Source organism: Nomascus leucogenys, chromosome 6 (assembly GCF_006542625.1).
Source record: "Nomascus leucogenys isolate Asia chromosome 6, Asia_NLE_v1, whole genome shotgun sequence".
NCBI lineage: Eukaryota > Metazoa > Chordata > Mammalia > Primates > Hylobatidae > Nomascus > Nomascus leucogenys.
Window position 1 is genome coordinate 118254 of NC_044386.1, and position 13876 is coordinate 132129.

At 61.8% G+C, this 13876-nt stretch overlaps 1 protein-coding gene across 1 annotated transcript; it reads left to right on the forward strand.

Annotated features, from left to right (window-relative positions):
• The first annotated feature begins 6030 nt into the window (after nucleotides 1–6030).
• LRRC14B (leucine rich repeat containing 14B) lies at nucleotides 6031–10649 on the forward strand. The gene is made up of 2 exons (XM_030813858.1): nucleotides 6031–6943; nucleotides 9564–10649. The coding sequence occupies exons 1-2, from the start codon at nucleotides 6045–6047 to the stop codon at nucleotides 10207–10209; spliced, it is 1545 nt and encodes a 514-aa protein (XP_030669718.1). The 5' UTR covers nucleotides 6031–6044; the 3' UTR covers nucleotides 10210–10649.
• The last annotated feature ends 3227 nt before the right edge of the window (nucleotides 10650–13876 follow it).

Here is a 13876-nt window from a genome sequence, read left to right on the forward strand (position 1 = left end):
CCGTGGCCAACCCACTGGGGAGCAAGGCGGGGGATGTGCCCAGGCCAGCAGGGCCAGCAGGAGTGACTGCACCATCCTGAACACGTTCTTGGGCCTCCCAGGACCTTGGTGCCTCCCATCTGGGCTGGCACAAGTCTCCAGTCAAAAGATGGGTCTCTCTCTCCTGATAGCATGGAGCCAGGATGTGGGAATGGAGCCACACCCGCCCCACAGGAGCCTCACGACCCATCGGGCTGTGGGATGCATCCCCATGTCCGGGACCCCTCAGCCTGCGGCTTGGTCTGGGCAGATGCAAAGCCCACCCTGCAGGGCTGAGGTGCCTGTGGGGAAGGAGGTGCCCAGTCCTGGGAGGCCATCTTGCTCCTGCCTTTTATTTAACCCATGGGGCTCGTTGGCCTCATTTTCTGTTTTTTGAGTTTCTCGTGCACGTCCAAACTGTCCTGGAGCCAGCCCTGGTGTGAAACAGAGGCTTCCTGCTGGCAGAAGAGGCCTGCCGAGTTACGTCCACACCAGCTGGACCTGGGCACCTCTCTCTGGCCTTCTGTCCACACTGGGATTTGGCTCTGATTTCCAGAAGGCAGGGTTAGGAAACACTTGTTTCCAGGCAGAGTAATGCTTCTGTCTGAATCAGGCCTCATGGGCTTCACCAACAGACACGAAGCTTTCATTTAGATGGAGAACACGCGTTCTCATTTCTCCAGGGTTCCGGGCCCATGAGCTGAAGCAGGTGCTGAGAAGTGGGAGAGGCGGCCACTGTGTCCCTCAGGGTCACTCGCCCCACCATGTGAGGCCACTTCCGCCCAGCACTGGGGGTGCTGGGAGCTGAGGGGCCCACAGGGGACGTGGGAGGCAGCCCTGATGCGTCCCCATCCACAGTGACGCCAGCCCGGAATCATCACCAAGCACGTGGAGGGACAGCCCTGGAGCCCTGGCCTGGCCCAGCTTCTCCCAGAGTCGCTTCCTGATGCCTCCCCACCCCTGCCCAGGAAGGGCTTGCGGCCACAGCCCCACAGCGGCCCCCTTGCCTCGACCACCAGTGCCTCCTTCCAAGCTGCTTGAGCAATCCTGGGCGGTGAGCTCCACGGCTCCCGCCCACGCCTCCGCACTGGGACCCGCCCCTCTAGGGACAGTATGGGGATTCCCGCCCCCAGCCCACGCCTCAGCACTGGGAGCTGGGAAGGTGTGTGATTTCCTCCCCACCTCGGTACTGGGACCCCCAGGAAGGGTGTGGGGCCATCCTGAGTGCTCAGGGCTGGTGGTCAGCGAGGTGGTTTCTAAACCAAGCCCTGGGAGGAGCCGTCCTGGGACTCTGCTGTGGACAAGGTTGGGGCTCCCGCAGTGAGTTCTAGCCCTCCCCAGGACCCTCCCATGGCCCCAGGGTGCCGGCCTTCAGATTGGCCCCATTCGTGTGTGAGTCTACAAGGCTCCCCAGTGCCCAGCAAGAGTGTTTTTACATTCAGAGGCGAGGAAGGGACGCCAGCATCTGCCCCAGATACAACCGGGCAGGTACAGATGTCATTCCCTTGAGGACAGCAGGGAGGTGACTCAGGAGAGACTGATCAGACAGAAGCCACATCCCCGTCACCTTCCAGAGAGACCTCTTCTTTTGTCAGGTGTCGTGAGGGCTGTGGGCCCAGCTGGGCCTGCATCCATCCCCAGTTCTGGGGAGATACCCGGGCCCCTCCTGGGCAGCAGCAGCAGTGGAGGTTTGGCTTCTGGGGGAGCCCTGAGAACCTGAGAGCCTTAGATGGAGCACGGCATGCCCTGGAGAGTCCACGTCCCCAGACCCCTCGTGCCAACACCATTCCAGCCAGCAGTTTCTTCCCTGTGGTCAGAACAAACCCCCCACACCTCAGGCCTCAGGCTGGTTTTCCCAACAGGCAAAATGCTCCTTACAAAAGGAAAGACCTTTCCTGGCTGACCCTAAAGGAGCCAATGGGACCTCACATCGCCTGGCCTGCCGCCACCACCAGGCTGCCTGACCAGCTCACTGCCTTGTTCCAGATGCTTCTGAAGTGACAGCTCGCCTGGCCCCACCCCCATCAAACGTCTGCTGGGCAGCCTCACTCCCCGGCCCGCCTGTAGCTCCCAAGGGTTCTCAAGCCTCAAGGCCCTGGTAACCAAGTGCACCCAGAGGGCTGGCAGGGTCACATGGCGGCAGGGGGCCCTTGGCCCCAGGGTGGTCGTCTTCCCAGGAGGCCCGCCTGGCAGGTCAGAAGGCAGCAGGAGGCCACCCCACCTCCCCGGGTTCCCTCGAGCATTCCTCTGTCAGGAGCAGCTCCCCCGGGACCCAGGCATCCCTGGCACCCCCTGCACCCGCCCTGCTCTCAGGAGCCCCCTGCCAGGTGCTCTGACTACAGGAAACAGGAGCCCTCAGGGCCACTGCCAGAGGACAGATTCTGCTGCCAACCAGAGGTCCTGGGGCTGGCGGCGCTGGTGTGCCTACCCAGGGCCTTCAGCAGCCCCTGTAAGGAGAAGGCTCCAGCCTCTCGTTCAGACAAGCCTCCGTCCTGGGGACACCCCTCTCCCAAGGTCACCCACGTGGGGGCTTTATTACTCATGCTTCCCAGACTGTGTGCTGTGTCAGTTTTCACACCTGCCTGATGTCCTGAAGGGGCTCACAGAGGACTGACCCTGCAGGGAGATGCTGACCCACCCTGAGACCCAGGAGAAGAAAACAGCCAGGGTCCAGGCTGCTCCCACCATCCCTGGGGGATCAGCACCTTGGCTGAGCCCGAACTGACCACCTGGGGCGTAGGTCCAAGATTTAATTACAAAACGATGGGTGAATGTGGGTTCTGTCTGCCTGTGACATAGAGAATGTTTTCCACACCGCGTGTGAAATGAGAGCTTTTGTGTCACAAGTGTAGCTGCTACAAGACAGACGCTCTTGTTCCGGATCAGAGCAGCAGACAGAACTGGCACGTTTTAGGGTCCAAACTCTGTTGCCCTCGGAACGCGCATGACACCAGCTGGGTGGTGCTGCCGCCGCGTCCACGCCCCGTCTGGCTGGGACCTGGAGCTCCCCTCAAGCTGCAGATCCGCCGTGCACCACAAGGTGGCCTCGCAGAGGAGCCTCCCGAGCTTCGGAGCTTTGGAACCGGAGGCGGGCGCAGCGATGCTCTCCGTCCTGCCTGGCCCCGCCGAGTGGATCAGGTGTCAGAGGCCTTGCTGGGTGCCAGGCCACGTCTGTGCTGTCACAGCTTTGAGGGGCCAGCGGGTCCTAGGGAGAGGCCCGCGCGACGTGAGTAACAGCAGTTTTTCTTCCGACAGCTGGGATGGAGGTGGGTCCTCCAGGGAGGGCCCCGGTCCTCAAGAGCCAGACTTGAGCACGGGCCTGGAAATGAAGCTCTCAGGCAGGGCCTTCGCGCACCAATGGTCAGCACTGCCGCTCGGGGCCTGCAGTTGCCCGTAATGGGCCCTGCCCCCTAGGCCTGGCCTCTTTTGCTTCCCTCCTGGATGGTCCCTCTACCCCTCGTCCAGCAGGGACTCAGCAGTGCCTGCCAGCTGCAGACCCCCATGCTCCTGCAGCCTGGAACTCTCCTGCCCTCCAAAGGTCATGGGGTGACCCAGGGTGGGAACACCAGACCCCCTCACCCCGTGTCCACCGCCCATGGCCGGGCTCACAGTGTCTCAGAGCCGGGATGAGCCATCCTAGGACCAGTGTACCCTACGACCTTTCAGACCAGTGAAGGCCAGTGGGCGGGGTGGTCCCCCACGCAGGTCCAGCCATCTCTGCACAGAACTGGAATCTCAGTTCCTTTCGGTTTTAGCAGGTCCCGTGTAGTTAGCAGGACAGCACTTGAGTTAGGTCTGAGAAAGAACGCCCATATGGCATTTCCTGTAAGGAGCCGAGAGCCGTGGCCCCAGGTTGGGACGGCGGCGCCAGAGCTGGGCCTGAGACTGACCCAACCTGTGCTGGGTGGTCCTGCTGGAATGGGAACCCCAAGAGGACCACCCTTCTCCAAAAGAAGGGAAAACAGTAAGAGAGAGGGAGGCTGCAGGGGCCCAGACCTTGGCCAACCTTCCCAGCCATGGCCTCCATCCTCCAAGACCCAGGGGCCCTGCAGTGACATCACGGTGTTGGGCCACACAGAGCCTGAGTAGGTAAAGGAAGGTTCTGGAAACCACCTTTCAGAACCCAAAAGGTGTCTGGGAAATGGTGTTACCTGCCACTGTTGTAAAGTGTTTACTTTGTATCAATACTGAATTGTTAACAATTTTAATCATAAAAATCAATGGGGCCGGCGCGGTGGCTCATGCTTGTAATCCCAGCACTTTGGGAGGCCGAGGTGGGTGGATCATGAGGTCAGGAGATCGAGACCACGGTGAAACTCCGTCTTTACTAAAAATACAAAAAAAAAAATTAGCCGGGCGTGGTGGCGGGCGCCTGTAGTCCCAGCTACTCGGAGAGGCTGAGGCAGGAGAATGGCGTGAACCCGGGAGGCGGAGCTTGCAGTGAGCTGAGATTGCGCCACTGCACTCCAGCCTGGGTGACAAAGCAAGACTCCGTCTCAAAAAAAAAAAAAAAATCAATGGAACATGTTTTTCTACTATGTCCTTTGAGATTCTCTTATCTGGTCCTGGAAAGGGGCCGTGTGTCTGGGAAAACCTCTTGCACACCTCATGAGGGGAGCCCGGGGGCCCACATCGGCCGGCCGAGGGCGGCCACCCCTGAAGGGTGGGGTCGGGGCCCACCCACCCACCTCTTCACACACGCGTCCACCTGCTGGACAGTGCCTGGGCCCCACCACGGAGCACAGTTCCTTCCGCATGGGTCACCACCCAGGGAGAGGCATCGCTCAGGCTCAGGGAACAAATTGGGGAGGGTCGGACAGGGAGGCTGGTGGGGCGCCCATGACCAGCACCCTCCAGGCTTGCTCAGCAGCCTTCCCCCTCCCACTGCTGTTTCTCAGAATTTCTGTCTCCCCCTGTCTGTCTGTCTGTCTTTCTCAGTCTGTCTCTGCCTACCAGTCTCTCTCTCTCTGTCTCTGTCTCTCCCTCTCTGTCTCTCTCTCAGTCTGTCTCTTTCTGTTTCCTTTTCTCTCTCCCTCTCAGTCTCTGTCTCCCTCTCAGTTTCTGTCCCTCTGTCTCTGTCTCAGCCTCTGTCACTCGCTTCTCTCAGTCTCCCTCAGCCTCTGTCTCTCATGGCCGTGACCCTCCAAAGCCCATGGACACGTGGTGCCCCGTAGCGATGTGTGCAGCGATATGCGCTGACCCTGCCCTGAGTGGCAGTGTCACGGGGAGAGGTGAGTGCAGCACCCAACAGCCGTCCAACACGGTCAGTGCTGGGAGTGAACCATCAGGCATCGCGCCCCAACACAGGTGTATCCCATTCCCTGCAGCGTTCCCTGCCGCGCAGGCAGCAGGGTTGTAGACAGGACACTGCAGCCCAGAGAGAGCTGGGGGCTCATCCAAGGCCATCAGGGAGGCTCCACCTCTCCCAGCCACTCTCTCCCATGGAAAGTAGGGAAGCCATCCCCGCCGGGTCCTTGGGGAGAAGGAAAGGCACAGGGAAGGGGCAAAACAGCTCCTTTCCTGGCCACTCGTCTCACCCCAGATGCGAGGCAAAGTGTGGGAGTGGCCCCAGAGGCCACTATGGAAAGGGAACTGGTTACTGAGTGAGGCGCAGGGGCCTGGCCTGTTCTCTGCCCCGCTGACTGGGGGGTGTCCAGGGCTGGGCAGTAGCCCCGCTTGGGTGGTAAACAGGACCTGCCCGCTGGCCTCACCGGCCGCCAGCACGAACGCCTGCCAAGACTGGCTTTCTGCAGCACCGAGCACAGGCTTCTCTGCCCAGCCCTGCCATGGGCACGGGCTGCCCTTCTGTGTCGGCTGGGTGCCTGAGCCAAGAAACTCCCAACGGCTGGGTGCCCCGAGGCCGGGCAGACGCAGGCGTCCCAGGACCAAAATAGTCCAATGACCACAAGGCCCCGTGGCAGGGCCCCCAGGGCAGGCTGCTCACAGCTGCTGCAGCTAAAGATAGGCGTGAAGGGCACACGCCTTGGGGAAAGTCGTGGGGAGCGAGCACCGTCCTGTCTCGGGCCATGGGCACAATGAGGTCACTCCGTTTCATTTCTGCAGAAGCCCTGGTGTCCCACCCCCAGGTGGCCCGGCAGAGCCTGGACAGTGTGGCCCACAACCTCTACCCACTCCTGTTCAAAGCCAGCTACCTGCTGGAGCAGGCGGAGGTGACGCGTGCTGTGCTGGGGCGCTGGCCCCTGGAGGAGTTCCGGCTGGGAGCGCTGCTGGGTCCTGGTGCCGACCACCCCCAGGACCTGCGCGACCGAACCTGCAGGGCCTGCCTGGAGGCGCTGGTGCGCGGCCTCGCGGACCACGTGCTGCAGGACCGGAGCCGCCGGCGGCTGCGGGTGGCTGACCTCACGGGCCTCCGAGATGTGCAGGTGCAGCGGTGCCCATGCGGGAGGGCGCTGGGCAGGTGGGGCCGCACCCAGCTGCTGGCCAGGACCTGCTGTGAGCTGCAGGCAGAGCCCCTTGCGGCCGGGCGCCCCGTCGAGGTCCTCGCCGACCTCTTCGTCACTGAGGGCAACTTCGAGGCGGTGGTGCAGGCCTTGAGGCCGGGGGGCCCGGCCCCTCTGCGGGTGCACTGCCCCTCGTTCCGGGCGGACAGCCTGAGCCCCAGCCAGCTCCTGCACGTGCTGCGCCTGGCTGGCCCTGGTGCCCTGCGCAAGCTGGAGGTGGTGCACAACGTGCGGCTGCATGCGGGCCACGTGCTGCAGCTGCTGGCCCAGGTGGGCTTCCCCCGGCTGGCCTCGCTCACCCTGCCCACCAAGGCCTTTGATGCACCCCCAACCTGCGTCTCCACTCCCGACGGCGAGGACCCCCTCCTCGCCTCCATCGCCCGGGAGCTCAGCAAGATGACGCAGCTCACCGAACTCAGTGTGGCCTTCTCCACGCTGACCGGGAAGATCCCGACGCTGCTTGGGTGAGTCTCAGGGACGGGACTGAGGGCGGGCTGGTGGCTGCAGAGGCAACGAGGGATGGTCCAGGGGCCTGCTCACGTCCAAAGCCATGAGGCTACAGGGCCTCCAGCCTCTCACTCCGGGTGTGGCCAGAGCAACAGGACAGCGGCCCCGCCAAGGGGCAAGGGCACCGAAAGTCAGAGCCACCAGGAAAGAACCGGGGTGCCGCGTGTGACTTAGGGATGTGGAGAGAACGCCAGTTAAGAAAAGAGAATGCGGAAATTACCAAACAGACAAAACAGAAGTCCCTACATGGTGTGGGGAGTCGTCTATTGTTGATGAACGAGTCACCCCAACACTTGGGGGCTTCAAACAGCAAACACGATTTCAGCTCAGAAATCTGAGCCTGTCGGTGCCTTTGGCTCAGGGCTGCTGTTGGCCAAGGGTGCCATCTCATCCGAAGGCCTGACAGGGCGGGATCCTCCCAGTCTCCCTCAAGCGAGGCCTGGGCTCCATGCTGCATGGACCTCCCCACGGTGGGACAGGAGGCTCATGCAGGATCTTCTCAGCAGTTCTGAGTGAAGGGGGCAGAGAGGGCAGCAGCGAGGAAGGGGCCAGGCCAAGGCAGCCTCAGGCAGTGGTGAGGGGGAGTGCCTAGCAGTGGGTCCAAGGGTGGTGCCCAGTGGTGGGTCCTGGAGGGGGGTGCCCAGCAGTGGGTCCTGGGGGGTTGCCTGGTGGTGGGTCCTGGAGGGGGAGTGCCCAGCGGTGGGTCCTGGAGGGGTTGCCTGGTGGTGGGTCATGGAGGGGAACTGCCCAGTCGTGGGTCCTGGAGGGGGGTGCCCAGTGGTGGGTCATGGAGGGGGGTGCCCAGGGGTGGGTCCTGGGGAAAGGGGTGCCTGGTGGTGGGTCCTGGGAGAGAGCCTGGTGGTGGGTCCTGGAGGGGCAGCTGGCGGTGGGTATTGGGGGGTCACTGGGTGATAGGTCCTGGTGGGGCAACCTAGCGGTGGGTCCGGGGGGCACCCAGTTTTGGATCCTGGGGGTGGGACCTGGCAGTGGGTCTGGGGGGAAGGGGCACCTGGTAGGTACTGGGGAAGCACCTAGTGGTGGGTCCTCAGGTGCTGGGGGGTGCCTGGCGGTGGGTTCTGGTGGGGCGCTTGGCAGTGGGTTTTGGGGGGAAGTGCCTGGCAGTGGTGGGGGTGCCTGGTGGTGGGTCCTGAAGTGGGGGCACCTGGTGGTGAGTCCTGGGATGGGGAGTGGCTGACCGTGGGTCCTGGGGCGGCACCAGGCGGTAGATCCTGGTGGGGGATGCCTGGCGGTGGGTCCTGAGGGATGGGGGTGCCCTGTGGTGGGACCTCGGGCAAGGGGCGTGCCTGGTGGTGGTTTCTCAGGTGGGACAGGGGCACCTGGCAGTGGGTCCCAGTCCTGGGCGGGGAGGGACATGTCCTGGGCAGGATATGCAGGTGGGTGCAGGTGCAGGTGGGTGGAGAGTGAGGCAGCCTCCTAAGGAGAGGGTGGGGATGGGGCAGACCCCAGCTGTGTCCCCCGGCTCAGCGAGGACAGTGAGGCCATGTCCTGATGCAGTTCTGCTCTGGAAATCTCCCTTAGAGAGCTCGGGACCAGAGCAGGTCTCACTCCAACTGCCCCTGTATTAGAGCTGGGCTGCCCTACACCAACCAAGTCAGAATATGGGATGTGGGGCAAGTTGGGGGGTCTTTAGGGTTCCCAGGTGAGTCAAAGGCTGGACTGGAAGCCTCCATGGCCCTTCCCAGCTCTGAAACTGTGTGGGCTTCATCTTTGTCAGAGTGGAGCGGCACTGTTCTGTGGTCTCACTGCCCCCCACCACTTTCTGAGCGGACATTCTGTCCTGTGGTCTCACTGCCCCCGCCGTCCCCTTTCTGAGCGGACATTCTGTCCTGTGGTCTCACTGCCCCCGCCGTCCCCTTTCTGAGCGGACATTCTGTCCTGTGGTCTCACTGCCCCCGCCGTCCCCTTTCTGAGCGGACATTCTGTCCTGTGGTCTCACTGCCCCCGCCGTCCCCTTTCTGAGCGGACATTCTGTTCTGTGGTCTCACTGCCCCCGCCGTCCCCTTTCTGAGCGGACATTCTGTTCTGTGGTCTCACTGCCCCCGCCGTCCCCTTTCTGAGCGGACATTCTGTTCTGTGGTCTCACTGCCCCCCGTCCCTGAGCACATTCTGTCTGTTCCCCCCCGCCGTCCCCTTTCTGAGCGGACATTCTCATGGCCACATGCATCACTTTTCTCAGACAACACAAAAGCAGTTGTTGACAAAACAAACTTACCATTTAGGTGCTGAGGACAAAAGCCAGACCTCTGGGTACAGCTGACTTCACCACGCGGCGGCCGGCAGTCATGGCCAACACTAAGCGAATGCACGTGGTTGTGCTCTGGTAAAATGTTATTTATGGACACCGAGTTTGAATTTCATGTAACTTTCACGTTTCACAAACTATTACATAAATATAACAACCACTCCTAGCTCACAGGCTCTATGAAATTAGGCAGTGGTTGGACGTGGCAGTGTGTTGACCCTGTGATGGACAAATGGGTTGTTCCTATTCGCCTGAGCCCTCAGCTCCTTCCTGGGACCCTCCTCTCACCTGTGCTCTTCCCCCATGTCCTGCAGCCCCCTACAGACCCCGCTGCGAGTGCTGGACCTGGCCAACTGTGCCCTGAACCACACGGACATGGCCTTCTTGGCAGACTGTGCCCACGCTGCCCACCTGGAGGTCCTGGACCTCAGTGGACACAACCTGGTCAGCCTGTACCCCTCGACCTTCTTCAGGCTGCTTGGCCAGGCTTCCCGGACGCTGAGGATCCTGACACTGGAGGAGTGTGGCATCGTAGACAGCCATGTTGGCGTGCTGATCCTGGGCCTGAGCCCCTGCCACCGGCTGCGCCAGCTCAAGTTCGTCGGGAACCCGCTGTCGGCCCGCGCCCTCCGGCGCCTCTTCGCCGCACTCTCTGAGCTCCCCGAGCTGCGCTGCATCGAGTTCCCGGTGCCCAAGGACTGCTACCCCGAGGGTGCCGCCTACCCCCAGGACGAGCTGGCCATGTCCAAGTTCGACCAGCAGAAATACGACGAGATCGCCGAGGAGCTGCGTGCCGTGCTGCTGCGGGCCGACCGAGAGGACATCCAGGTCTCCACACCCCTCTTTGGAAGTTTCGACCCAGACATTCAAGAAACAAGCAATGAGCTTGGCGCTTTCTTGCTGCAAGCTTTCAAAACTGCTCTAGAAAACTTCTCCAGAGCACTCAAACAAACAGAGTAGCTCCTCCACTCGCACCAGCGACAGGTCTTGCATTTCAGCCTGCAGCTGCCCCGGGCTTCGGTCCCGGATCTGAGGCTTGGGCCCGGCATTCATCCCCACCACCACCACCACCAATAGCAGTTCTTAGTGAAAATTGTAGGCGAGCCTGTTAAGCGCTGTAGAAGAGGGAGCCTTCCAGGAGAGGTGCCATGCGGTGCCCTTTAGCGGCAGCACGGCAAGGTCCTGGAGGCGGGGGAAGCCACCAAGAGACAGTGACTGAGGGTCAGCGGGGGGGACGCCACATGGCAAAGGGCAGAGAAGCCCGGGAGGTGTGAGGAGTGGCCGACCTGGCCTCGACGCATCCGGGCACTGGGTGCAAGAGGAAGCTTCAGGGGACAGATGTGACTGGGCTCCACAGCTGGGGGTGGGGAGAAAGAACGCATCACAGAAACTGCACAAAATAAGCAGCCCATGAAAAACAACCAAGAAAAGAGGCGAAAAATGAACAGCAAACCGGACCCTGCTTCCTCCAGCAGGAGGCTCCCACACGCTGCTGGTCACATCCCGCTGTCTGCACCTGCCGCTTACGGGATGAGGTGGGCCTGCAGGGGACGCGGGGCTTTTGGCTGCTGTTAGTGGCGGCTTTTCTTCTCACTTTGTGTAGCCCCCAGAACCGTGAGGGGCATCCTAGTGGGTGAGCACAGGCGTCCGCTGAAGAGCCGCCTGGACCTGGGCGGTCAGCGCTGTGGGGAGGCTGAGGAGCCGCCTGGACCTGGGCGGTCAGCGCTGTGGGAGGCTGAGAGCCGCCTGGGCGGTCAGCGCTGTGGGGAGGCTGAGGAGCCGCCTGGACCTGGGGCAGGCTGGGGAGGCTGGGGGGGGGCGGTCAGCGCTGTGGGGAGGCTGAGGAGCCGCCTGGACCTGGGCGGTCAGCGCTGTGGGGAGGCTGAGGAGCCGCCTGGACCTGGGCGGTCAGCGCTGTGGGGAGGCCTTCGCCCGACCGCGCCACTGTTTCTCACCAACATTCACTGTGTCCCGCGGGGCTCGAGGCTCAGACTGACGGGAGCTATTCTAGGTGTTTAATTGAAGGCCTCGCACTTGACCAGCCCCTGGAGAAGGTGACAACCACCTAAGACACATTTGGACTTGGTGTCCACCAAGAATGACTTTGTGCAAAGAAATGGCTGAGCACTAGAATAACTAAATGCAAATAAAATGCGTCTTTCAGTGCAGTTCAGACAGGTGAGTGCTTGGTGTGGTTAAGTCATCCTCAGACCCAAAACCAGGGATCTGAGTCACTGTGTGTCCATGGCTCCGCTCAAAAGTCACACCCCAAGACAGCGCCCACCACGGGTGTGTCCCCACCCCAATGGGCCCGTGTCACCCCACCCCAGGTGTCTTCACCCCAGCTGCCCCCAGGTCACCCCCACCCAGGTTTGTCTCCATCCCCTTTCTCCTTCTGCCCCAGGTGTGTCCAGGCCCTTCTCTGCCCAGGATAGGGGTTTGCCTAGGGGTTGGGGACCCAGCATGAGTGCCATACAGGGAGGGGCCTGCCTCCCGGGGGCGTCTCAGGAATGGACGGCCTCCTGCCGAGTGGGCAGATATGGTGACTTCCACCTCCCCACATTCGTCTCTGCCTGCTCTGCAACCACCTAAGTGCTCTCTGCACACTGCAGGCAGTGCCTTACTGGAGCCTCGTCCAGGGACATGAACTTGACATTGCGGCCAGCTTTTGGAAACAGGCAGGGAAGGTGCTGGGCCAACATTTTTAATGACTTACTTCTAACTCTAAAGCAGAGTGGCTGCCACTGCTTCGTGTCTGGATTTTTATTGTAAGACTCAGCCGCTGGGCGGCATGGTGATCAACCTTAAGGCCTGTGGCAGTGGAGAAGGGCCCAGGGTGCTGGGTGTCCTGAGGCCTGGGATTGGGCGGGGCACACAGGAGCCCACTGGTGTCAGTGGGTGGTGCTGAGGGCACAAGCTCCCAACATCTCCGGCTCCACAGACGCCCAGGGGCTTCCCAAGGAACAGCCCATTCTGATAAGGCCAGCAGAGGCTGGGGAGCAGCGCGGGTGGGATTAACGCCTCCCTCACCCGCCCTGTGCAGGTCTCACACTTGCTCCCACTGAACTGATCGGCCCCATCCTGTGTGGCCGTTCGGCATTCACTGGGTCTTTGTCCTTTGCCCAATCTTGTGACTCCAGTCCTGGGTCGCATGGCGTCTGTGACCACACATCCGGCGTCTGCCGGGCCCAGGAGCACGCCTGCTGGGTTTTTATGGAGAGCACTTCTCTACCGCAGAAAACACGGCCTCCCACACAAGGCAAGCTAGTGGGCATCAGGCAAAACCATTCAGCAGATGAGAGTGCTGATCCAACCCAGCAAACATCCATGGCAGCTGCAGCTGGGGCTGCTCCTGGCAGAGCCTCAGGGTTCACCTGCCCAGGCCCACCCCGGCTTTCCAGGGCCAGTGGGTGAAGTGAGCAGGGTCCCAATGGGGGCCGCCATATGGAGCCACCGTCTCTGCCTCCCTTGGGTCTGCCACAGCAGCATGGGCTGGTGCAGCTCCTTCAGAACACGGCACTGCTTCCTATCCACCATCCTGGCAAGGAGTGGGGGCCGTTTCAGGGGCTCTGACTCAAGTCCTTCCTGGCTTAATGACTTGTCCCACAGGTCAGGAAACGACGATACTCTCGCAGGCCAAGGAGATATATGCAGGCCCAGTGGCCCCTGTGTGGTGGACGTGGCCACGGGCCCTGGAACATCAGGGCTTCTGCTCATCCACCAGCGCTCTCCTGCTCTTCCTGAGTTGAGCAAGTTTCATGAAACACCCCATCAGCTGTCATCTGCTGCATCCTGGAGTCCCACTACCCATAAGCCCCACGCAGCCCCATGGGTGGGGGCACCGTGCTTGACCCCCCCCATCTTGATGCCTGCCAGTCACCCCCCCCGACCTCTGCCAACCCAGAGCCCCTCAGCCCAGATCCCATTCTCTGGCACCACCAGCCCTGGCCCGTGGGAAGCAGCCACCTTGGAGCTATGGCATGGTGCTGTCAATGGCAGGACCCCAGCACCCCCACCTCCCGAGGAGGCCCCAGCACCCCACTCCCTACCTGTCAGTCACCAACCAGCTTCGAGAAGCTCTCCCAGCAGGGATGGGCTCGGTCCCAGTGTCCCTGCTGGAATATTAAACAGAGCCATCTGAGTGCCCCAATGTGGCACTCTCTGCCCAACTGCCTTTCTTCGTTACTCCTCCCTCCTCACCCCACTCTCGGCACCCAGGCCAGGCCCTGCACCTGCTCCTGGAGCAGGACTTGACTCCTCCACCTGGACCTGGCAGGTCATGAAAGACGGGGCACTGCCTGAGGTCTCTGCCAGATTCCCAGGTGAGGGAGATCTGCTTTCCCCATGGGGTGGGGGTGGCCGTGCTGGCACACAGGGCTCCCGTGAGTCTGGAGCTCACCCAGCAAAAAACATCCAGGCGGCGGCAGCAGCTCTCAAGGTGCACTTGTCCTGTGAGCCGCATTCAGGCTCGTCTGGTTGCGCTACCCGACAGCAAGACCCTTGGCCTGTCCGGGGGTCCGCAGCAGAGAGGCCTGCGAAGCTGCCACAGAAGCCCTCCGGCTTCCACCGCGTGCTGCTGTCGATGGTTGGCTGACTGAAGCCCTTTGTTTTCTCTTTTCAAGATTTC

Coding starts and splice junctions, on each gene's coding strand:
- LRRC14B (XM_030813858.1), top strand. CDS start 6,045: ATGGGCACAATGAGGTCACTCCGTTTCATTTCTGCAGAAGCCCTGGTG. Junction 6,944..9,563: donor AAGATCCCGACGCTGCTTGG/GTGAGTCTCAGG, acceptor CATGTCCTGCAG/CCCCCTACAGACCCCGCTGC.